This window comes from Schistocerca cancellata, chromosome 1 (assembly GCF_023864275.1).
Source record: "Schistocerca cancellata isolate TAMUIC-IGC-003103 chromosome 1, iqSchCanc2.1, whole genome shotgun sequence".
Classification (NCBI taxonomy): Eukaryota; Metazoa; Arthropoda; class Insecta; order Orthoptera; family Acrididae; genus Schistocerca; species Schistocerca cancellata.
In genome coordinates, this window is record NC_064626.1 from 770,197,444 (window position 1) to 770,224,456 (window position 27,013).

At 43.4% G+C, this 27,013-nt stretch overlaps 1 protein-coding gene across 1 annotated transcript in view; it reads left to right on the plus strand.

Moving 5' to 3' along the window:
* LOC126101437 (ankyrin repeat domain-containing protein SOWAHA) overlaps positions 1–27,013 on the plus strand; it is a 408,466-nt gene that overhangs the window by 113,271 nt on the left and 268,182 nt on the right. Inside the window, exons 5-6 of the mRNA XM_049912125.1 lie at positions 23,717–23,755; positions 26,839–26,937. Coding sequence (XP_049768082.1) covers positions 23,717–23,755; positions 26,839–26,937 — 138 coding nt within the window. The remainder of the gene's footprint in view (positions 1–23,716; positions 23,756–26,838; positions 26,938–27,013) is intronic.

Below are 27,013 nucleotides of genomic sequence, written 5' to 3' on the forward strand. Positions count from 1 at the left end.
AAATGAGAATGAAAACTTTGGCACACACAGGACTAAGCACAGAGAGCAGAGGACGTGTCTGTCCACACATATGTAGAGGCTTTGCTACCCTTCCTTGAGTTTCCTTGGATAGGTGTAAATTAGAGTATGGAGCTGTTGATAGTGAGATAGGGAATGAATCACTCTTGACTGTCAAGAGCGCAACGCATCATGCCTTCAACTATTACCGTAGCAGAATATTACCGATATCTGCCTCACAAAAACCCAAAACAAATTCTACTCGTATGTACGTAAAGGCTATCAGTGGTATGAAAGTGTCCATACACTCATGGACGTGACAGGAATTGGAATTGAGGGTAGCAAAGCAAAAGCAGAAATAATGAGTTTCGTTTTCAGATGTTCCTCTAAAAATGAAAATCCAGAGGTATTGCTCCAAATTAGCGATATAGTTATTAGTGGCAGTGGTGCTCAGAAACAGCTGAAATCGGTAAAACTAAGCAAAGCCTCAGGAGCTGATAGAATCCCTATCAGATTCTACACCGTATTTGCGGCTGAATTACTCTCTCTTTTAACTGCAACCTACCGTAAATCTCTCAAACAAAAAACCGCGTCCAGTAATTTGAAAAAAGCACAGGCCGCACCTGTTACAGTACGGGTGACGCATTTCGAACAGAATGACGTCCTCCACGACAACCAGCATGGTTCATGTGAAACCAGACTCGCAGTTTTCTCCCATGAGATCCTGAAGCCATTGCTCAGATAGATGCAGTATTTCTCAATTTCCGAAAAGCATTTGATTCAGTGTCACGCGTACGCGTATTATGAAAAGTATAATGGGATTGGGTATCAGGGGAAAATTGTGAATGGACTGAGGATCTCTTGACAGGGAGGACGGTTTCTTGTCCTGGAGAGTCACCAACATACATAGAAGTAACTTCTGGTGTACCCCAGGGCAGGGAATTGGGTTGGGTCCCTTGCTGTTCATGTTTGATGTTAATGAGCTCGCATACATTATAAAGAGCAACATCAGATTTTTCGCAGGTGATACATTTGTACTGCCTGAAAAAGTCTGCAAAAATATTCAGTCGAATCTTGATAAGGTTTCAAAATGGTCCAAGGATCGGCAACTTGCTTCAGATGTTGAAAAATGTAAGAATGCGCACTTGACAAAACGAGAGCAACGTAGTATCCTATGATTAACGTATTAACAAGTCACAATTGGATTGAGTCAACTCATACAATTACTTGGGTCTGACGATTTGTAGGGATACGAAGTAGAACGTTCACGTAGGCACAGTCGTAGATAAAGCAAGTGGCAGACTTACATTCGTCGACAGAATACTAGGGAAATGCAGTCAGTCTGCAAAAGATTGTTTGCAAACCATTAGAATATTAAATTCTTCATTTGTGTGACCATATTGTCGGTAGTTGATTTACAATTCCTGAGGGTATTTTTGTTCCGTCGTTACAACTACAACAAAACGCTTTTTTTTTAAACCACACGCGTTTCGCTTTATTGAAATAAAGCATCATTAGTAGTCTGTGATTAAAGATATTTACAATTTGATTTGCTTTCTAGATCGAAAAACAGTTCGTTAAAAAATTGTTGGTTTTCCGTACGATGATTTCTGCATTTCCTGATGTAAGCGAAAAACCAAGCAGAGATTACCGTAAGTGAAAACCAACAATTTGTTAACGAAGTAATCAAAATATCCACGGGTGTACTGCCGGTCTACAGTGTCCAACGGGCACAATATTTCGGCGATCATACATGTCGCCATCATCAGGTGAACTGACGGACTGAGCTCCTGTGAACGTGCCAGTACGGAGATCCGTACGCTATGGCTGCTGAACCCAGTTCCCCCTGAGCAGCCATAGCGTACGGATCTCCGTACCGGCACGTTCACAGGAGCTCAGTCCGTCAGTTCACCTGATGATGGCGATATGTATGATCGCCGAAATATTGTACCCGTTGGACACTGTAGACCGGCAGTACACCCGTGGATATTTTGATTATCAAATACGCCGGGAGAAACTCGAGAATCGCATGTTAACGAACTGTTTTCAATCTAGCTAGAAAGCAAATCAAATTATAAGGGTCTTTAATTACAGGCTACTAACGATGCTTTACGTCGATAAAGTGAAGCCGGCCGCGGTGGTCTAGCGGTTCAGGCGCTCAGCCCGGAACCGCGCGACTGCTACGGTCGCAGGTTCGAATCCTGCCTCGGGCATGGATGTGTGTGATGTCGTTAGGTTAGTTAGGTTTAAGTAGTTGCTCAAGTGTGTGGGATACGTACTGTATTGGGCTAAGGGGAGTTATTGAACGTATGCATAGAAGGGAAGAACGAATGTTCACAGGTTTGTTTGATCCTTGGGAGAGAGTCACAGAGAAGAAGAAACTGAAGTGGCAGACTGTTGAGATGTAGACGAGAATCTATGCTTACAAAGTTTCAAGAACGAGTTTTAAATGATAAATCTAGGAACATAGTACAACTCCCTACGTATTGCTCCCGTAAGGATTGTGAAGGCAAGATTAGTTTAATTACAGGATGCACCTAGGCGTTTAAAGAGCCATTCTTCCCGCGTTCCATAAGTGAATGGAACGGGAAGGAACTCTGATAACTGGTGCAGTGGGAACTAACGCCTATCACGCAGTTCACGGTGGTTTGCAGATCGTGGGTGCAGCTGCATTACGGATTTTGTTGCCCCCCACCCCCTCTTCCACCCACCCCCCTCCCAACCCCGCTTCCCACGCTCTGTTCTTTCTGTTCGGCCTCAGAGCAGACTCAACCAAACAGTTATCTACAGTTTAACGGGGACTACGAGCTACGGCACAGCTTGGTTGAAAGTGGACATACTGGAAATCGAACCGCAGATCTTGGGATTTGTCATCCGAAAATGCCAATAGTGTCAAATGCAGCGGCAGCTCGTAACCACAAGACAGGTTTTATACTTTCCACATGATAGGAGCCAGGCTGCGTGGTTCGGTGGTAGGCCAGGTAGCCGGGAGCGGAGTCGCGTCGCCCTGGTTTCCGGGCCTGTCGCGGCTGGCGTGTAATTTGTCGGACGGCGCGGGCGCGGAGGCGCGCTAATCTGTGTCGTCCGGGCTGTTCCGCGGCCGCGGCTGCGGCGGCGCTTATCGCCGCTTGTCCATCTCCATTGTGAGGCAGCAAATAACAACTGCTTATTGAAATGATTATAAAATCAATTCCGGCGCGCCTCCAGCGCTGCCGGGGCGGCTGTCGGGCCGGCGTCAGCCTCGCCGCGGGGGGCGCCGCGCGGCTCGGCCCGTACAGTCGCGCGCACGCCGCGGGCCAGCGGCCGCCAGCCTGCGACTCCGCCGCCCTCGTCGGCGCCTCTGCATTCGCCAATTGGGCACCTTTGTGCGGTTACACATTATGTATTTTGAAGTACGGGGGTTGCCCAAAAAGTAATGCACCGCATTTTTTTTTCAGCCGAAAAAAATGCTACGAATGCGGAACGTTACATATGTACACTACTGGCCATTAAAATTGCTACACCAAGAAGAAATGCAGATGATAAACTGGTATTCGTTGGACAAATATATTATACTAGAACTGACATGTGATTACGTTTTCACGCAATTTGGGTGCATAGATCCCGAGAAATCAGTACCCGGAACAACTACCTCTGGCCGTAATAACGGCCTTGATACTCCTGGGCATTGAGTCAAACAGAGCTTGGATGGCGTGTACAGGTACAGCTGCCCATGCAGCTTCAACACGATACTGACTGGCGTATTGTGAAGAGCCAGTAGCTCGGCCACCATTGACCAGACGTTTTCAATTGGTTAGAGATCTGGAGAATGTGCTGGCCAGGGCAGCAGTCGAACATTTTCCGTATCCAGAAAGGCCCGTACAGGACCTGCAACATGCGGTCGTGCATTATCCTGCTGAAATGTAGGGTTTCGCTGGGATCGAATGAAGGGTAGAGCCACGGGTCGTAACACATCTGAAGTGTAACGTCCACTGTTCAAAGTGCCATCAATGCGAACAAGAGGTGACCGAGACGTGTAACCAATGGCACCCTATACCGTCACGCCGAGTGATACGCCAGTATGGCGATGACGAATACACGCTTCCAATGTGCGTCCACCGCGATTTCGCCAGACACGGATGCGACCATCATGATGCTGTAAACAGAACCTGGATTCATCCGAAAAAATGACGTTTTGTCATTCGTGCAGCCAGGTCCGACGTTGAGTACACCATCGCAGGCGCTCCTGTCTGTGGTGCAGCGTCAAGGATAACTGCAGCCATGGTCTCCGAACTGATAGTCCATGCTGCTGCAAACTTCGTCGAACTGTTCGTGCAGATGGTTATTGTCTTGCAAACGTCCCCATCTGTTGATTCAGGGATCGAAACGTGGCTGCACGATCCATTACAGCCATGCGGATAACGTGCATGCCATCTCGACTGCTAGTGATACGAGGCCGTTGGGATCCAGTACGGCGTTCCGTATTACCCTCCTGAACCCACCGATTCCGTATTCTGCTAACAGTCATTGGATCTCGGCCAACGCGAGCAGCAATGTCGTGATACGATGAACTCCAATTGCGGTAGGCTACAATCCGACCTTTATCAAAGTCGGAAGCGTGATAGTACGCATTTCTCCTCCTTACACGAGGCATCACAACAACGTTTCACTAGGCATCGCCGGTTAACTGCTGTTTGCGTGTGCGAAATCGGTTGGAAACTTTTCTCATGTCAGCACGTTGTAGGTGTCGCCACCGACGCCAACCCTGTGTGAATGCTCTGAAAATCTAATCATTTGCATATCACACCATCTTCTTCCTGTCGGTTAAATTTCACGTCTGTAGCACGTCATATTCGTGGTGTAGTAATTTCAATGACCAGTAGTGTTTTATTTGAAGACTCCTGAGTGAGTGCTCGAAGTTTCCGTCACTTCCGACAGATAGCGTAACTGCAGGACAGTTTCAGATGGCGTCTGTAAATGATCATTGAATTTTTTACTGCAGAGAAAGTAACTGTGGGGAATATTCAGAAACGCTTCTGCCAAGTCTATGGAGTATCTGCTGTCGACAGAAGTACAGTTAGTCGCTGGGCATGGAGGGTGGGATCATCAGAAGGCGGTTCGGCGGAGCTCCAAGATTTGCAGCGGTCGGTTAGACCATCCCACTTCTGTCACAACTGACTTGGTGCAGCGAGCTGATGTCCATCGCGAGGAAAGACGCAATGCCACTCATCAGATGGCGCTGCATCTGTCAATCGGCAAAGGAAGTGTGGATGCTATTATCCGCACTCTTGGATATTCAAAAGTGTGTGCAAGATGGGTCCCATGGTGTCTAACGGTGGATTACAAATCGCACAGGAAAAACATTTGTCTTGATTTGTTGCAACTTTTTGAAGCTGAGGGGAATGCCTTCATGTCCCGGATATTGATAGGTGATGAAACCTGACTTCATCGTTTTGAGCCCCAAACAAAACGGCACTCGATGGAATGGCGCCATTCCCACTCCCCACAGAAGAAAAAATTCATAGCAACTGCTTCCGCCGGTAAGATCATGATCACTGTGTTCTGAGACTGTGAAGGTGTAATTCTCATTGATGTGATACCAAGATTTGGTACCATTAATTCAGAAGCATATGGTCGGCCGGAGTGGCTGAGCGGTTCTAGGTGCTACAGTCTGGAACCGCGCTACCGCTACGGTCGCAGGTTCGAATCCTGCCTCGGGCTTGGATGTGTGTGATGTCCTTAGGTTACTTAGTTTGAGTAGTTCTAAGTTCTAGGGGACTGCTGACCTCAGAAGTTAAGTACCATAGTGCTCAGAGCCATTTTTAACCAGAAGCATATGTCAACATACTAACAAAACTCAAGACGCGCTTCCAGCGACTACGGCGGCTTAGCAACCCAGGAGACGTTTTGCTGCAAGTCGATAATGCTCGGGCGCACACAAGTCTGAGGACTATTGAACACATCGCAAGACAGGATTGAACAGTGTTACACCATCCACCCTACAGCCCTGACCTAGCCCCCTCAGACTTCTACTGGTTTGGGCCATTAAAGGATGCCATTCGTGGAAGATATTTTGGGAAACGATAAATTGGAGGTAGGTGAGCAAAAGCTATGTTTTTTTCGATTTGAGTAAACCACACGAAGAACGTTTGCCACACCGCCTCTGCCATACAACGACAAGATTCGCATAGCAATTGCGTAATCGTTTAGTTTCTTTCTGTCCAGTTGCAGAGCCTCCAAATTCCTCCAGTGGACTTAAAACCAGCAAGTGACGAAAGAATAGACTAACTTAGTTAGGAAGAAAGCAGCCTAAGTGGAAGACTAAAGCATTTTATCCCTTGCAAGTAATCGTAATCAATCTAGGGCAGATGGCTGGTTCACCCAACAGCTCTGTCTGCGCGTTTGCATTGGCGATTAGCGAAACAATCATCCGTGAGCGCTATAATGACAACCAAATAAGTCTAACAGCTTGACTAATCTATCTGTGACTCATTTGTTTGAACTCCTATTCTAGCTCCAATTCCTCACTGTGGAAACACACAAACAACTCTTCGGACCTTGAATCTACGCTACTGGCATCTCACAAACAGTTATCGTTTAATGAACACGAGAGTAGGCATAAAAATATTATTTCCCACTCTATAAAAACTAAATATCGCACTCTATAAAAAGAATTAATGAAAGTTTGTGCTTCACCGATGATGGTCTCGTCGTTGACATATCATTAAACCCTAAACTTATATAATTTTCGTTTGAAAATTTACAAAAAGTTATATAGAAGCTTCAGTTTCAATTGATTTTCCGCTGTATACTTGCCTCGTTCACGGCTGTTACATCGGTGAGAGCAAATTTAGACCGGTGGCAATACTCTACAACACTCTAATTAAGAATAGAAACAGCCTCATCTGTAGTTTTGAATCGTTTTCTGATTGCAACTGTTCTTTTACTACTTTTGTGTGTGTACTTCATTGGAGGGTGCATAGCCAACGATACGAAATTTCTACAAGCTTTTTTAATGCCTAAGAAATGATAGCCTTGGGTAATTATACAGGGCGTGTAGTGACTCTTTTATGTCAAGATTCGAGTAATGGGGTGCTGTTTATAAGCCTTAATATGTGAAGTATGAAGCAGTCGCGACAGAGAAATCTACCATGATTTGATTCTGTTTTAAATATGTTGTTTTAACCGTTAAAATCACACATTGCATGTTTATTTTTAGTTGAATAAACATTTTTAAAATTGGCGTTATTAGCCCAGAGGAGCGAAAATTCACTCTCACCCCTGTGTTTCTTATATGGTACTTGGAAATATTTTACTTGTATTATGACATATTTTCCATAAATTGCTATTAGATGCCTTAGTTCTTTTACTACTTTTGTGTGTGTACTTCATTGGAGGGTGCATAGCCAACGATACGAAATTTCTACAAGCTTTTGTAATGCCTAAGAAATGATAGCTAGCTGTTACTGAGAACCAGCACACAGCAGGTTTCTATCCGCAGTAGATAAAACGAAAGAAACAACATTGGTATTAACTAAACGAAATAAATATGTTATAGCATTAAGAGGAAACAATGAAGAATCATGTGGGTAGAAAGGACACAAAATAAACCTAAAAGAAAGAATTTACGTTGACTGAAATAAATGTGGCTTTTCACATGTGTTCCCGAAGACAGTCGCGATTTAGATTCGTAATATTTAGGCGTAGCCATTCTAAACATTTACGACACACAGTACCAGCGAAAAAAGCGTTTCGATTGTTATTGCAAATGAAAAGTTGTTCAAATCTTATTTGTGTGATTATGTATAAGCTATCATACGTAATTAAAAAGTACTATTTTCAGTTTCAAAAAGACCCGTAGTTACTTCATAATTTCGGTCGATAAAAAGGTGAAGAATATTAATCGTACAAAACATACTCTCCTCTTTGTGTAACATAACTTATCGAATACCTTGTTTCAATATGTATAACTATTTGTTAAGTACACTCCTGGAAATTGAAATAAGAACACCGTGAATTCATTGTCCCAGGAAGGGGAAACTTTATTGACACATTCCTGGGGTCAGATACATCACATGATCACACTGACAGAACCACAGGCACATAGACACAGGCAACAGAGCATGCACAATGTCGGCACTAGTACAGTGTATATCCACCTTTCGCAGCAATGCAGGCTGCTATTCTCCCATGGAGACGATCGTAGAGATGCTGGATGTAGTCCTGTGGAACGGCTTGCCATGCCATTTCCACCTGGCGCCTCAGTTGGACCAGCGTTCGTGCTGGACGTGCAGACCGCGTGAGACGACGCTTCATCCAGTCCCAAACATGCTCAATGGGGGACAGATCCGGAGATCTTGCTGGCCAGGGTAGTTGACTTACACCTTCTAGAGCACGTTGGGTGGCACGGGATACATGCGGACGTGCATTGTCCTGTTGGAACAGCAAGTTCCATTGCCGGTCTAGGAATGGTAGAACGATGGGTTCGATGACGGTTTGGATGTACCGTGCACTATTCAGTGTCCCCTCGACGATCACCAGTGGTGTACGGCCAGTGTAGGAGATCGCTCCCCACACCATGATGCCGGGTGTTGGCCCTGTGTGCCTCGGTCGTATGCAGTCCTGATTGTGGCGCTCACCTGCACGGCGCCAAACACGCATACGACCATCATTGGCACCAAGGCAGAAGCGACTCTCATCGCTGAAGACGACACGTCTCCATTCGTCCCTCCATTCACGCCTGTCGCGACACCACTGGAGGCGGGCTGCACGATGTTGGGGCGTGAGCGGAAGACGGCCTAACGGTGTGCGGGACCGTAGCCCAGCTTCATGGAGACGGTTGCGAATGGTCCTCGCCGATACCCCAGGAGCAACAGTGTCCCTAATTTGCTGGGAAGTGGCGGTGCGGTCCCCTACGGCACTGCGTAGGATCTTACGGTCTTGGCGTGCATCCGTGCGTCGCTGCGGTCCGGTCCCAGGTCGACGGGCACGTGCACCTTCCGCCGATCACTGGCGACAACATCGATGTACTGTGGAGATCTCACGCCCCACGTGTTGAGCAATTCGGCGGTACGTCCACCCGGCCTCCCGCATGCCCACTATACGCCCTCGCTCAAAGTCCGTCAACTGCACATACGGTTCACGTCCACGCTGTCGCGGCATGCTACCAGTGTTAAAGACTGCGATGGAGCTCCGTATGCCACGGCAAACTGGCTGACACTGACGGCGGCGGTGCACAAATGCTGCGCAGCTAGCGCCATTCGACGGCCAACACCGCGGTTCCTGGTGTGTCCGCTGTGCCGTGCGTGTGATCATTGCTTGTACAGCCCTCTCGCAGTGTCCGAAGCAAGTATGGTGGGTCTGACACACCGGTGTCAATGTGTTCTTTTTTCCATTTCCAGGAGTGTATTAAGCTGCCTTCATTAGTGGTAGAGTTTTTAGATTTGTGTTCGTAATAAGCAAGCGTAATTAGTGCCGAGAGTGTTAGTCAGTGATGTGCATTTAATTGAATACATGCGAAACAACCTAGGTTGCACGTTATGTTTGCGAGTTGTATTGGAGTATCTTTCCACTAATCATTCCTCAAATCCCAATCCGATAGCACTGTCACCCCTTGATATGAGAACAGCATCGCAGCGAATTACGTTCCTAACGTCCTTAGAACCGAGCTAGAACATTTTATGAGGAACTCAGTGTCATGAAAATCGCCCAACTGCGTCCCTTCTACATGTCCCGTCTTCTGTCTGCCCAAGACGAGTCTCGTGGTTTTCATATCGGGGAAGGATGCGAATCTGGAATGAATGTTGTCAAACTATTCGGTGCCTGAGAGGCGTACAGATTTTTTGTTCCCTTCAGTGCTACCTCAAATTACGTGTTTTTGGCAGTTCTACCTATCTCACATGTTGCGAAAATAGCAACTCAAATAACAAAAAGCAGCTTGCAGGTATCACACGCCAGTAGAAAGCAGGAAACTTGTTAACGATTAAAAGTAATGATACATTTTTCGCTCCATTATTTCGTCTAATCTTTCATGAAACTCTTTGTAGGTGGAGACACTTTCGCTGTCGTATTTTAGTGCAGTCAATTTAGAAACTTACCTTGCCCCTGCCACAGTTGATATAATTATCAATGACAGAAATCAAAAACTTATCTTTAATACTGTCAAAATATTGGTATTAAACGTAGATTAATATCGCATCCGAGTATAAGAGGGAAAATTCGAGAATTACGTTTCGGCTACTCTGTTAATTTCTCTTCATTGTAAGGCGTGGAACGTGAATATCATATGTAAGTTAATTCAAGATCCTCCTAAAAACCCTTCAAGGCTGTATTCCATAGAAGCCACCCCCAAACTTTTGTTACTCGATCCTAACCGTCATATCAAGGCTCGGCCTTAACACTGCGTACTATGTTATGTTGATAAATTTTCCTTTGGGACCCGCTAATCACAACTGAATGAAACAAAATTTTTGTTCTGTACGCATTTCTCCATTATTCTTTGCAAGGCATCTCCAGTGGCAGATCTCGTGGATATTGATATGCATGTTGTGTTTTTTCCCCCTTTGTTGTCGATCTTGTTCTTTTGAGTGCCATGTGAAATTTCGGTTTCATACTTCACAGCACAAGGAACTGAACACTCGGTTACAAGTAGAATAACAGCGTTAACCGAGGAACAAAAACAGAACATGTATATTAACATCCACAGAATATGCCATTGTAGATGTCTTGCAAAGAATAAAGGCGAAACACCTATGGCACAAAAATTGTATTTCGTTCAGTTGTGATTAGACGGTCCTAATGTAAAAATTACAAACATACCATAATATTATAAGCAACCGAGGACGGCAGGATTACAAAAATTGAAGATGTATCCTCTACCAGTTTGATGATGATGTTTGGTTTGTGGGACGCTCAACTGCGCGGTCTTCAGCGCCCGTACAAAGTCACAATCTTTACACAGTCAAAGCTAGCCACTTTCAGGAATGATGATGAAATGATAACACAACCACCCAGTCCCCGAACAGAGAAAATCACCAACCCGGCCGGGAATCGAACCCAGGAGCCCGTGATCCAGAGGCAGCAAAGCTAGCCACTAGACCACAATCTGCGGACTACCTGTTTGAAAAAGATAACTCGATGCCAGCAGTTCGAAAAATAGTTGACTTGAGTATTCAGATCTGTGTGAAAAGTATTCAAAAGCTTCTTGATAATTTAAATTTTGTAATGCAGAATTGAAAAAGACAATTCATTATCTTTTAGAGTGGCTCCTCCTCAGAGATTTAAACATCACGGTCGCAATGCTATCTAGCCATCCGCAACATCATGGCCGTCCATGGATAGATCCATCCCCTGCTAAGGACTTGATTATCTATTAGGACTCAGGAAAGGCTGAAAGCTACATTTTGTATCCACGTGCAACCGTTCAGAGCTGCTAAGAGTGACATTCTCGTATTTCAGTATTTGTCCCGCGTGCTGAGCTGATCCAGCCTATGCGTTTCCAGAGGACACCCGTCGGAATAAGAAGTTACACAGTTCCCAGGGCGATGCTTCAGGCAGCTCAGTGTGGCGTGCTTTGTGTACTGTCTGCGATACAAATGGCTTGTCCAGCCAAGCGGTCGGCAGGCGTGCTTTACTGCCGAACAACGGTCCCATCACAGCGGGCGCCCTGCACTGCTGAGCCACAATGCTCACGTCACACTGAAATATGACGCGCTCCGGGGAAAGGAAAGGCGTTTTGAAATCTTGATAGCACTCTGGAATAATTCGAAAAGGAACCAGTTACAGATAAAAGTTTAACTACATTGACGCAGGTCAATAAACTTTCGACTGGCGTAGAAAGCAAGCAGTACGGAGGAGCAACGCAAACGAAGTGCTTGATTCATTTTTCTGTGTGCCGACTCCGTAAACGGAAACATGACACGAATCTTTTTGCTTTGACGTTCTGTCGAGTACGACAGGTGGTAGCTGCGGCATTCAGTCGCCAATTCATTGAACTGTCGGCGAAGTGGCTTCCGGTAAGCAGAGGATGTTTGTCAAGTTTGCTCTCTTTTTTCATGTTTTGAAGCGCTGGCACGTGTGAGGTCTTTAGCAACTAAATTCAAAACTGATTGCACATCGTCTTCGCCGTCTGATGAGATGCGGTCGTGCTGTTCTCATTTGTTAAGAACAAGCAGCGGATCATTGTACCATCATTATTTGTGTTCGCTTTTCTTAAATGCTCGCCGGTCGCATTAACAGTTGTTTTAATTGGCGCAGGATGATGAAGCTTAGAGCAACGTCTAATTTGTAAGTGGTGGGCAGCCATGAATTGCTTTTAATTGCGGCCAAATAAAGGTGCCAGTACAAGAGCTTAATGGCAAATGCGATAGCCATAGATCAAACCCCATTAATCTTTGGACAGCAGGCGTCGCACAATTTAGAATTATTTATGACCTGTGTCGCGAAAACGCTTAAATCACCCGTATTAACGGCTGGAGTGACTGCATTGTCAATAACTGCCATTGAAGACTAAATAAATCTGCGCGCCTCACTATTGTCGCTTATATAAAGAATTAGAGTTTTATAGCCTCAACGCCGCCGGCACAGGGCACTTAAAGCTTAGCGTTCTTGTTTTTTTTATTATTATTAATTTGACTTTTTGTTGTTATGGGGTTTCATGACACACAAAGGGGACTTTTTCGTTCCATATAATTCCTATTTCTTTAGCCGCAGTGGTCAAAATTGTATTACATTAACTGTGTAGCGTTTGATACTTTAAAATATTTCACGTAAAATACTGAATTTATCGGTGCCTAAATTGAATTTCACACTAGCTGTCACAATGCTTTAAAAAGTTACAAGCACGTATCGTTTAACATGCGTATTCGCGAGCGAGCGCGCGCGTCACACACACACACACACACACACACACACACACACACACACACACAAAGGTTAAAACATGTAACTTTTCCTTTAGAAGTTGTGAAAACTGGCCAGAATACAATAGAGGTGGCTGGGAGCTTAAATAGACATTTCTAGAGAAATGATGATAGTCTTGATGACGTCGAAGCCGTTAGAGACGGAGCACTATATACTAGTACAGTGTCTGAAAAGCTGCGCTCTTCGCACTGTCGTTGAACTAATTGATTAAATGAACGAGATTTGCAGCTGCAGTCAAGTTTTTAAAACCCCGCAGAATAGTAATAGGACAACCGAGTGTTTTAATAACCGATCGACCAGTCGATTGTTTTTTCGTGGCGGCCACGTCAACTGTATATACATGTTTTTCACTCGCTCTCCTGGTTTGAGCTGTTTCACTTAATGTGAGACAACCGACTAAGACAAGTCTCTCACGATTACTTCAGTTATATGATTTTTTTCATTCAGTCTTCGGGTAGGAGTGTTTTCACTGACATACCTGGTCAGCCTTTTCGGTTAGAGATGAGCGGTGGCTAAGGTTGCCAACTTTTCAGAGACAAATAATGTATCTTATTTCAGGAAAAGATAAATAAAAAGTATATTTCTAAAAATGAAGTATTCAAAATTTATGTATTTAAGTAAATATGGTTTTTTCGTACGAATGTTTTTAATATCAATTTTTGATTGGTTTTGAAAGTTTAATGGCTGTTCCTGCATTGTAAATTTATACTTAAACAAAAACAATTACTTTTTAGTTTAAATATATAGAAGCTCTGTCCCTCTCTTCCCACCAGTTTGCACCCATCATCCTCTTTCGTAAATACTGACGTGACGTGAACATAAAACATATAGGATACAATTTTCTTATTTGTTTGGCGACTTAAATTTTTTTAACCAAATGCTGCCGCTAGTCGGAAGTAATTTTTTGTGAAAAATAGTTGTGATCATACATTAAATTTTCTTTGAATTATTCTAAAAACCGAAGTTTCAGAGTCTGAACAATCCTTCCAGATACTGAATACTGCATTGAATTTATCATGAGGATTATTTTTTATCCAGTCGTATGACAGCTCCCAACCATACTTGTAGTAAGAAAAAGTCAAGACTGCCATGTCTTCATAGAAACGTTGACTCCACGAGGGGGTGGGGTGGGGGGTGCCCTGTTTCTGTGCAGATGAAGTCAGTAGTCTGTCAGTTTCCCAGTGGCTACACTACTATATACACTTGTTGCACGTTCAGAAAAAAATGTTTTAAACTCTTGGCAATATTTTCGAAAGTGTACCGAACAGCTGCGTGCACAGTGCCCAGAACAGCTGACTGCAGTTTTTACTGTCTAGTAAAGTGTGCTATCGCTGTCAAGAACTCTTGCGCGTTTATGATGACCGGGATGTCCAGTGGAACATATTTGGTTTCAGCCTGTTTATTGCTGATAACTTCCCTCATTTCAAGACGATGATCATTTAACAGTTTTTTCTGTCAGGGGTCTTCCTGGAGTCCAGAGAATACTAAAGTGGCTTAACTAGTCCGATAAATGTGCTATTAGCAAAGAAAATGGTAGATAATGCACAGTCACAGTATAACGAGTAGGTTGTCAGTATCTTTAATTTTGTCACTACATAGTTCTTTTGCCTTCATAGTACCAAAAACCATCGCTCGCGTTGATATTTTTTTCGACTATGGGGCAACATTACTTGGCCGACTGAAGGGTTGGTTCGCTCCTGTTGTTTCGGTCGTATAACTTTTTGTGAATTCGGGTTGTATATCGGCTGTACCTGTTTGCTATTGAAGAACTTAGATACATACATTCGTTTGTATTGTATGTACACCTACGCCGGTTTGTCACCAGAAATAATCTCTGTTTTAACAGTTGTTCAGACAAACTTAATAAACTAAGAAGAGTTCTGCATAAAACTAATGAAACATCCTTCGTTGTTTCATGTACTTTAAATAAATTCCGTAATTGTGAGAGTTCTCACATCGGGACTAATTTACAAAATTTACATCAGTATATACCGGGTAATCAAAAAGTCAGTATAAATTTGAAATCTTAATAAACCACGGAATAATGTAGATAGAGAGGTAAAAATTGACACACATGCTTGGAATGACATGGGGTTTTGTTAAAACCAAAAAAGTTCACAAAATGTCCGACAGATGGCGGTGGGCAGCAAAACGTCAGTGACAGTCGTGTATAAAAGGAGCTGTAATGAGAGAGAGAATCAAATGCGCCAGTAATCGCAGCAGGTTGACGTTACCTGAAAAGGCGCTTTTAGTGAAGCTGTAATATCAGAATGGGGAATGAGCTAGTTCAGCGTTACGATCCTATCGCCATAGGAAGAGGATTCGAACGGGTAAAGGTCCGTTGACTTTCGTCATGCTTTTCCTCCCAGGTCCCCAGACCTCAGTCCGTGCGATTATTGGCTTTGGGTTTACCTGAAGTCGCAAGTGTATCGTGATCGATTGACATCTCTAGGGATGCTGAAAGACAACATCCGACGCCAATGCCTCACCATAACTCCGGACATGCTTTACAGTGCTGTTCACAACATTATTCCTCGACTACAGCTATTGTTGAGGAATAATGGTGGACATATTGAGCATTTCCTGTAAAGATCATCATCTTTGCTTTGTCTTACTTTGTTATGCTAATTATTGCTATTCTGATCAGATGAAGCGCCATCTGTCGGACATTTTTAAACTTTTTTTTTCTAATAAAACCTCATGTCATTCCAAGCATGTGTGTCAATTTGTACCTATCTACATTATTCCGTGATTTTTTCAGTTTTCAAATTTATACTGACTTTTTGATCACCCGGTATGTGAAGAAATACACGTAGCATCCAAGGGCAGGGATTTTGATACCTGTCGTGGGCAGCTGCACTGCTTTTGCAACAATTAAAAGGTATTTTGAGATTGTGAGCAAATGAGGGACGAAATGTATGTCACGTTCATTCGCCCTCGAGCAGGGTCAATATTTTTTCGCGTAAACTAATTTTGCAGTTTACTCCTCCTAATTCCGCTCGTCAGCAGGCGTTTCTCTGGACACGTATGTTTTAATTAAAAAATTTATGTTGATGTTACTCAGTTAAAAGTGTCTTGTTCTGACTATGAACAACTCCCACAGTAACGCAATGCAGACTTTCTTTGTGGCAAACACGAATTTTAATTATTCAATTTGTGTGCCTGAGCTTGTCCCTGTACCCGCATTTTTGTCCGATAGGTTTTCTGTATCAAGGCCATCCATCAGTGTAACCTTATTAGCTGGTTGCAGCGTAACACGTTTTTACGTTTGTATTTATTTATATCCAAGGTTGTTAACAATGTGACAGTGGGCTGATCTGTCTTTCTCGGGGACTGATGCAGCTATTAGCCAATAAAAACACGCAGAGCGCGGCGTATAAAAATATTCCCAGCGGGGGAAGCACGTGTAATAAAAGCTTGTCGCGCTAAAATTAAAAACAAAACGAAGCCCGCGGCTAACACGTCAGTAATTATCAGGCGGCGACCGCAGTGATAGGGTCGCCCACGCGGCCCGCCCCAAAAACTGCGGCCCGCGGAAAAATGCAGGCTGGGTGGGCACCAGGGACCCGCGGTCCGCAAAAAGCCGCCACCGCGCCATCAAACTGTACACCTCCCTGCGGCGCCGTTCCGTAATGAGTGCCGGGCCGTGGGGGGTTCTGACCGAAATTCTGTTTCACCAGGTTCATTGCAACCACTTACTGAAGAATTCCCCATACCTCTTATCGTGATTGCATTGCAAGTCAGTAGTGGTTTGCAGTAGAGCTATGCGCACTGTAACACTTCCCTTCGTGCCCCTAGTTTAGAACATTTATTTAGCAGTCGCAGTTTTTGTTAAAGGCCGTCGTAAATTGTCAAAAGTATTCGGACATCTAGTAGTGGACATTGTTATGGGATGTGTTCACCCTTCGCCTTTATGACAACTTGAACTCCGTTGGGGACACTTTCGGTGAGGTGCTTGAATGTCTGAGTAGGAATAGCAGCCTGTTTTTCCTCGGGAGCCGAAATCGGAGCAGTTAGTGGTGATGTTGGATCTCCTGACCGACTCTTTCTGCATTTACTGCTTCTACACTGCTAACAAAACACTCCCCGCCTTCTTTTATAATGACGGGTTCGCCTCTCGTGGCATCTAGCGGTCGATGCCGCATTACATTGGGATCCCCGTATACTTTTGATCAGATAGTGTACATAGTTGCGCTGAAGAAGTCACGAAGAGGTCAAAAGGGTAGGATAAGGGCTGTGACAGTGCGACACCAGTCCGTATTACGATCTTTTCGTATAGTTTACAGCATTGTCCGTTGAAATTTAACATATTAATATAATGTCCGCGTTACCGGAGGCTTTTGCGAGGCCCACGAGAAAGACAGGCCGCGGGGCGTACGTCACGAAGGTAGTCCTGAACTCGCTCGCTCGCTCAGCTCAGCAGACGAAATGCGTTTCTAAGTCTTTCAACTCGCAGCTGGGCGTGTAAGTACTAACGAGAATTGCATCTTCCACTAGAATCTGCTATTATGAACGCTTACTGATTAACAGTACTACAGCAAAATATAATTTAAGATCAATACTCGATGTAAATGGCATAACGCCGTGTTCATAGGATTTAGTCTCTTCTACTTAACAGTACTCACTACATGCTGGAAGTGGTGCCTTATGCAAATGATAATCATTTTAGCATGATTTTATTGTACGCTAGTACAGCCGTAACAAATTATAAGTAGGCCCATGGACTTCCCATCGTTATAGGGCTAATAACAGTAAGATTCCATAATAGCGGATTCCAGTAGAAGATTCAGGTTTTGTTTGTGCGGACACGCCTAGTTACGAGTTAACAGGTGTAGAAACGTAGTTTGTCTGCTGATTTGAGCGAGCGTGCGCAGGACTACCTTCGTGACGTACACGCCGCGGCCTGTCTTTCTCGTAGGCCTCGGGTTTTTGTGACTGAAGTCACTGTCTATTTTGGCAACAACTTCTGCCTGACAATACTTGAGGCCACAGTCCCACTCCGTATTATCTTAACAGTATTAATATCACCCTGGTTAGTTTCATACTGGAATATTGCCCTTCAAAATCCCTGAGGCTTGAATCACTCACCGTTTAATACAACTGCGGTTTTCTATGACCTGCGCATGGTTTTCAACCCTAAACACGTGAGCTACTACACTTAAGAACGGTAATTCAGCAGTCATTCCTGATATCTCGTTCCTTTGATCTGATTGAATAATATTTCTCATTTTACCGCAGCTTTCACTTCTAATCTTTCTTCGACATTTGTCTCATTTTTTGTATTCACCATAACTTTTGTTTAGTTTCGTATAAAATGACGTTTGCTGCTACCAGCAACTATTTTCTGTTATTTATTTCATGCGCAATGCGCCCCTGTCAAAGTAAAAGGAAATAGATTTGAACAAGAGACACGACCAGCTCTAACGTTCGGTCCAGAATGCTTGGCTATGCTCAAATCAGACGGAGGAAGCTCCATGTTATGCAGACACAATTAGTATTTTAGTTGCGCGATAACAGTGGTGGTGTTACTGATGACAGTGCCACTAAACCGAAATTACTCAGCACGATTTTCCGAAATTCTTTCGCCAAAGAAACCAAAGTACATATTCCAGAATTCTGATCAAGAAAGCTCCAAATGTGAGTAGCTTAGAAATAGATATCGTCGGTGCAGCGAAGCAGCTTTAATCACGTAATAAAGATCAGTCTGCCGGGCCCGATTGTATAGCAACTATGTTCCTTTCGTAGAACGTCGATATAACACCACCATACATACCAGCTATATACAACTACTCACTACCCGCTCCAAGGAAGACCCGCGTCTGAAAACTGGAAAGTTGCACTAGTCATGCCAGTACTCAAGAAAGGAAATACGAGCGGTCCACTGAACCCCAGACCAATATCAAATGGTTCAAATGGCTCTGAGCACTATGGGACTTAACATTTGAGGTCATCAGTCCCCTAGAGTTAGAACTACTTAAACCTAACTAACCTATGGACATCACACACATCCATGCTCGACGCAGGATTCGAACCTGCGACCGTATCAGCAGCGCGGTTCCGGACTGAAGGGCCTAGAACCGCTCGGTCACAACGGCCGGCAGACCAATATCACTGACGTCGATTTGCAGTAGGATTTTGGAACATATACTGTGTTCGAACATTACGCAGTACCTCGAAGAAAACGATCTAACGACACATCGTAAGCACGGATTCAGAAAATGTGCAGTTTATTAAAGTGAAGTAATGAGTGCTGTCGGCAGGTAGTCTTAAGTTGATTCCATACTTCTATTCGTGATTTCCTGTCAGAAAGGTGACAGTTCGTAGTAATTGACGGAAAGTAATCGAGTAAAAGAAAAAGTGGTATCTGGGGTTCTTCAAGAAAGTGTTATAGGCTGTCTGCTGTTCCTAACCTATACAGATATTCAGAAGACAATCTGAGCAACCTTCTTAGATTGCCTGCAGACGATGCTGTCATTTACCGTGTATTAAAGTCATCAGGAGATCAACAACAGTTGCAAAGTAACTTAGACACGACATCTGTGTGATGTGAAACGCGGAAATTGACTCTAAATAACGAAACGTGTGAGGTCATCCACTTGAGTTCTAAAACGAATCTGTTAAATTTCGGTTACACGATAAATCGCTCAAACCTGAAGGCTGTTAAGTCAGTTAAATAACCTGTGGATAACAATTACGAACTGCGTAAGTTTGAACGGTCACATAGATAGTGTTGTGGGGAATGCGAGCCAGGTACTGCTATTAATGGGTAAACCACTTGGAAGACGCAACATGTTCACTAAATAGACTGCGTAGATTGCGCTTTTCCGCCCTCTTCTGGAATATTGCTGCGCGGTATGGGATCCGTATCAGATAGGATTGACGGAGGACTTCGGAAAAGTTCAGAGACGGGCAGCACGTTTTCTACTATCGCAAAATAGGGGAGAAGGTGTCACAGATATGTTGAGACAATTGATGTGGCAGTGGTCAAAAGAAAGGCGTTTTTAGTTGTGGCTAGAGGTGTTTACGAAATTTCAGTCATCTTTCTCCTACAGAAGTGTGAAAATGGTTCGATGTACACACTGCCAGTTGCTTAAGTGTGAATAACAGCGTAGTCACGTAGATGTAGATATGTGCCTGTAGACGGTACGCTGGTCTGGACGAGTAACCTTAAAGGGCAGAGTAAGCAACGTCCACATGCGAGGCTCGTTTAAGGCAGCAAACATAGCGGGAAAGCTTCAGGAGGATCACCTACGCTGGTAGGGGCATGTCAAGTGCCGAGAACGTAAACCGTAGGGTAAGAACAGTGCTTGACGTAAAAAGAAGCGAAAAGTGCCCAGGATGGCCACCGAATACATAGATTAGGGGTTTATGGCCGTTACGGAAGAGCCTATAAACGATAGACCTGCACTTTGTAATGACGCAGAAACGTTCAGAATGATGTAACGAGACAAGAAGGGCCGACCTCAAAAAACATGGTAAATATGGCCTGAAAGAAAAAGGAACAGCATGACGCATTTCCGAAAATAATTCCTATTCTCAAGTTTAATGTTTACTTGTGTGTTCTGCTGAGTTATTCTGTTGTCTTTACTGTAATATATAAACACAGGCAATTTTGTTGCAATTAATGATGGATATTTGTCTATGCTCAGAAACTCATGTTTTTCTTCACGTAGACAGTTAACAGTGCACAATACACGTCAGATACGTAAAGTACAATAACAAATCCACAAAGATATGTTACCTATTACTAACAGAGATATGATGATACTGATAGCTCCCCCGCAACACGCTTTCGTAGGGACTGCAGGCTCCTACTCAGCGACTACATGAAAACGCGTGTTCGCTCAGTTTGAAATGTCCGTCTCCCTAAGAACTGGGCAGCCCGATCGATATGGTATGCTTACAGAATCATTAATGTTTATCTCATGGACTGCACGTTACACAAGGAGCACCAGTATATCGAAGGCTGTGCTTAATTTTCCTATTTTACTTGCCGACTGCAGACTTTTTATAGTCCTGTCTTTCGTCTGATTGGACAAGTTTTCCATTACATTACAATTTCTACCAAATTTTCTTTTCCCCACGTGCCGCGTCAGTTATCTGTGTAATCTACACGAATCGAATCCTTGTCGTCCCTTCTGTTTCTCACCTAGACCATAATCACCATTGCGATGTTAAAGAGAATATCTGTTTCTGATTGCTTTGTTTGCTTTGACCCATGTTCCATCTGCCATTCCCTAACGAATTCTTCAAAGATGTTCACCATAGACTCATACTTATTTTGTTCTAAGTTGCCACTAGCTATTTTACAGAAAATAATAAAGCTGGACTCGTGTTCGAGAAGAGCGAAATTCACATTCCCTTCTGGTGATTGTGGCCGCGTGGAGTGGTTAAAGGCGCCATGTCACTGACTGCGCGCCCCTTCCCGCCGGGGACTCGAGTCCTCCCTCGGGCATGGGTTTGTGTGTGTGTGTGTGTGTGTGTTGTTCTTAGCATAGGTTAGTTTAAGTTAGTAGTATGTAAGTCTAGGGACCGATGTCCTCTGCAGTTTGGTCCCTTAAGAACTCACAAACATTTGAACATTTTCTGGCGATTGTGACTTTGTTTCCTATGGTTTTTGTAAAGAGCTTGAGACGAAAGCTGGCATTGTTTTGTGAGCAACATCGTGGCCACTTTCCTTCTCTGTAGACGTCCATTCTGGGTTTTTCGTCATCTCTGATTACCACTACGTGGACGGTACGTTTAACTCTAACCTCGCTGTTTTAACATTTCTTCATTCCCCTTATCATTTGCCTCTTCAGCTTCTAGCATCGTCCTATAACACTGGGTTTAAATGCAACTGGAGGCCTCAGAGTGAAGAAGATTAGGTCTCTTAAGTAACATTTACCATGTGTATTGTTTTAGTGTTGTTGTGTCCCTAGACTTAACCAAGAAGTTGGTGATGATGACAATGATCGTAGTAGTTATAGTATTTAGTGTATGTTTCTTAGATTGACTAAATATTAGTGCGAACATTTTAGGTAAGAGATGAGTGCGACGTACGGATACGAATTGAAATCAACAAATATATGTAACCGGTAACTTTTTAGTTACAGTCTTTGAAGTAACATTTTGTTTACCTTATTAAATGGTTTGGTACAGTTCGTTTAAGAAACTCACGAATTTTGCCATTGACGTTAAGTGAAGATTACCAATCAGATACACATTATTTGTATTAGAATATTTGCGTATTGATTGTAACGATGTAAGGTGAAATTAACTGTACAATAGCTCAAACTCAGGTTGAATTCTCTTACTCGTAAATGATAAAATCCATCTATGAAGAGTAATGACCAACAAATTACGTCATTTTTAAAGTATTTTGGATGCAAAATGGTTGCGAACCACGATACTACTGCCTCTGGCAACCAGGTTGAACAAACGGCAATACTGATGACGTGGGATGTCATTTATTGTCAACTGAAATGTTACATCCCACTCCAAGGAACCCCTAAATACTACAATCCTTCCCCTCCTGCTACATCCAAACTCCACATCCTAGCAATAGAATTGTTTCCCCCCTCCATATATTATATACCTTCGCGGTTGATACGTACGAAGAAGAATCCTTTATTGACTACGCGAGGTGTATGTTGGAGAAAGTAATATGTTCTGTCATTTGTATTGGAACATAACCTCTCAGAATTTTGATGGCAAGGTTCTCTTTTGATTCACAACACCTTACTGGTAGCTTTTCCCTCTGAGATTTTTTCTCATTGCTTTTAGTGTCGAACGCTGAATAAATAAATCCTTGACTAATCGCGCACTTATATATATATATATATATCTCCCTCTCCCCCATCTCTCCCCTACATCTTCCCTTAGTCCAACCTTATAAAGCAGTTAGAATTCTATTAATGCCTTCAGCTGCTAACGGACTTTGATATATATCATCGAGGACAGGTGAAAATGTGTGCCCCGACCGGGACTCGAACCCGGGATCTCCTGTTTAATGACAGACGCTATGTCCGAAAGAACAGACACCATATCCATATAAGTATATAACTTTATAAATATCCGAGCCAACAAGGCACACTCGCACGATGCAAGCTATCCTGTATCCCGCAACAGTTGTCTAATCACTTGACGTTCCTGTATATACATATGTCATCGGCGAACATCCGCAGAGAGCTAGTAATGGTGTCGGCCAAGTCATTTACATGTACATGACGGAATACAGTACATTCCTGGTCATGTAGTCCAATTGGTCAACGTCTAGTACAATTGGTCAGTGTCGTTACGTTGCCCAGATCGGCTAGGTGTTCTTTACAAAATTGTATTTACTACAACTTCGCCACTCTGCTCTTTGTTTGAAGACGCCATAGATTGTTAAAGAAATAGGGAATAGTCAATAGGATACCAGCCCATTAATGATCAACAGCAAAATGTGCAAACTAACTATGTTTATCGATCGAAGTGGATTGGAAACCAAGATACTGATAAAGTATGCTACAATTAAGTAACACATTGACTTCATTAGTTTGGAATTCAATGAATTGTTTGTATGCGAGACATTGTGCGATTTTTAAAATTTTCTTTAATGATTTTCTTCTGGCTGTGGGATTTTATGTGCTTAGAATAGTTATTCTGGCATAGCTCTTGTAAAATTATTTTTTTCTTGCTGCATGAGACGCTTCTGTTGATTTATCATTTCATCCTATATGCTCTTTGACACTTCGTTTCTTAGTATTGACTACCGGTTATTAATGTCGTGATACGACAGTGGAATAGTGTCCATTGATCTTGGCGAGATATCTCATTGTATTGTCTCCTGTTTCAGGGTGGAGCAGAAGACGAGGACTCCGTGTCCCTCACATCGGTAAGTGAGCATCCTTCAATGAAAGATGTTCCATCCTCTTTTCTGCTGTGTATCAGAACTATGTGACTGACGTAAGGTTCTAAATTTATAAGATGCATTATACCAGAATAATAATACTCAGAAAACCCTGCTGTCATGTTCATGTAGTAACAGCATAATTTTGCAGTGGAAGAGTCAGAACATTAAGACTACGACTCGTCGCAACTTGAAATTTAATTTCTCCTGTACTTTGCCTACTGAACGTTTCGAAATATTAATTTATACCTACGGTCCATGGCGTTTGTTCTAACAGTTGATTACGGTTTTAACAATATTATGTTGCTTGCCCCACCACACATAAAAATATGTAACATAATGGGAAAAGGCTCCTGTTGTGCTCAAGATGTGTACTCTGTTATTTTGGTATGCGGAATATCGTGTGGTCAATGTACCATTACTGAACGATAACTGCCAAACTAATTTCGCTAAATATTTTTTGTAAACTCTTTTATGGATTGAGATATCAATGAATCATCCCTCGCGGTGATGGTTATCACGATTGTATTCGTAGTGCACAATTTGACGGATGTCAGTGCCTTGAAACTTAGATGTCTTGCCTACTCATTGAAAAACTGAGAGGAAACTCCCGCACCGATGGCTCTGTTTACCCACTAAGCGTAGCGATGAGTTCCGATGAAACACCGCGATGATGCGGGTTGGTTGACTGGCAGCATCTAAAGAAGGAATCCTCCGGATCAATGGTGCCGCAGTGGGACTTAACTATTCAGGCTGCATCGCCTGTCCACTCCCTTATACTTCATTCCGGCGGCCGTGTTTCTGCAGTCGGAACGACCCTCTGTCTTCATACAGGGACTTTTCTACTTCTCTTTCGGCATTCACGAGAACATTGCGTATCCTCGTGCACGCTATGCATCCGAGATCCCAAACAACCTGCTTTGCGGGATTCCTCGGCTGGTGCGGTCTGTCCCAAGCATGCCCCATATAGCAGTCCCTTCTCCTCTGCTACTGCCGCCAGCCTGGGCTATATTCAGAGTTTCACTTATAAAGTGAGGACGCGTGGAAGCGCTCTGCTCAGAATACCGTATCAGTCTATTAGACGAACAACACTCGCGAAAAATGCGTGTACTCAAAACATAACTTTGTTCCTTCAACATCGTCGTTACAAACCACCGCACATCTTCGAATCCGCCTAAGTAGGAAGGTAAGTAACGTTTTACTCCTCAGGCAGTACAAGTCTTTCATTCCTGTGGGCCAGACTCTCCTACAAGCCTGCGTTGTATTTTCTGCTTTGTTGTTAGTGAAGTACTAATGTTATTAGTGTAGTGCTTTTCCAGTAACTTAGCTCAAAGTCCGTCCGGAGTATTAGACATCATTGTCATCTTCATTAACTGAAGATCTACCAAGAACATGAGATGTTCAACGTTCCGCATCCCGCACTGTACTGTGTGGCTCAGTAACAACAAAATTGATATTTCCTGGCAGATTAAAACAGTGTGCAGGACTGGGGCTCGAACCTTCACATTTCGCAGTTGCTGTGAGGACGGCGTGGGAAATCGGTAGAACATTTCTGCGCTAATAGCAAAGGTCTCGTGGTCGGGTCTCGCTACATCATACACTTAAAATATACCAGGAAGTTTGAGATCAGCACGCCAGAATGAAAATTCGTTGCTGAAACTCCAAAACTCGTTCTCTTCCATATTTCTGATGTTTAGCTTTCCCGGGAGTGACACGTCGGTGCGGGAAACTGTAATGAAAGACATTACATTACAATCCAGTACTACTACCCAAAAACACGCGTCTGTTTTAGGTTATAATATGTAAAAATCTTTTATGTAAGTGTTGGAAAAAATTTAGTAGTAGTGTTGCGTGGAGAATGCTTTTTATTTCTTGTACTTCTTCCCATACCAACAACTGAACGCCGGAAAACTGAAAGTTAATTCAGTGTACATGTACAAGGTTTTTATAAATGGTTCAACGGTTATTGGGTAAATTTATTTCACAAAGTATTACATTCAAAACAGATAACGACACATTGTACGGAAAAGTAAATTTTCAATTTTTTTACGCACCGTTACAAATGTTCCATGTGCTATCCTCGTGTTACACCCCGAACATCTACGCGGTAGTCACGTTCAACCCGTACTCGCTAGAGCGTGTTGCTGATGATATTCGCAAGCAGAGCAGTGAAGCTATCCTAGAGTTCAGTCACTGTTGTCGGCAGTGGTGGTACGTAAATACTGCATTGGCTTTCACGTATCCGTCCCTCGCAAAAAAAAAAGGAAAGAAAAATCGCAAACTATAAGTGCAGGCAATCGTGGGGGCCACCTGAAGTGTGCGAAATCATTCTGTGCTCAACTTTCAATCCATCGGTAGGGAAGTTCAGATGACAACGTACTAATCCATGCCAATGAGGCGGAGTTCCCTCTAGGTGAAATATGAAGTTTGGGTTATCCGCTGTCAGTCTACCAACATGTTTGGGTACATTGTACCCGTCACAGTTTTCCCAGGTAAACATTAGGGCCCGTACGCTTTGTTACTTGAAACAGCGCGGAAGTCATTCACCTTTATTGAATCTTTCAATCTCCACTGCAACGTTGAGATTTGCCGCTCCCCATTATGCGGACTTTGTTACCATTTGTGTAGAACATGTCTTCATCACTGCGCACGAGTCGGTGTGTAAATTCCTCATCTTTCATTATTTCCCGGAGTAGTTCAACGACGTGAACAAAACATTAGGCCTAAAATATGTTCTCTTCATTGGTCGTTAGTACACTCGAGTGGGTATTAAATGTTTGAATGTATAAGAGCTCAAAATCCGACGATTCATTTGTAAACACCTTGTATATATCGGCTGCTAAAAGAAATATAGAGGGATGGTTGATTTTGTACTGACCTTAGTTGTTAGGAAGTAGTCCTGTTTCACTTCTCAAAACTGCATCGTAATACGCTGTGTTAGTTAATCAGTCCTACTTGCCTAGCAGTCATCGTAAATATGTGGGCATACTTACGTTTCCATAAGAATATCTACATCTAATATGTAATTTGTCCTCTGACAGATTTATTAACATTTTTCATATTGCCAGGAACCAAAGGCACGCGAGTGGCTGGTGGCAGCGGCACAGGGCAACCACATGAAGCTGGCCAAGCTAGCGCAGGAGAACCCGCGCCTCGCGTCGCTCAGGGTAAGTGGCCTAGTGTTTCTGTGTGTGTGTGTGTGTGTGTGTGTGTGTGTGTGTGTGTGAGAGAGAGAGAGAGAGA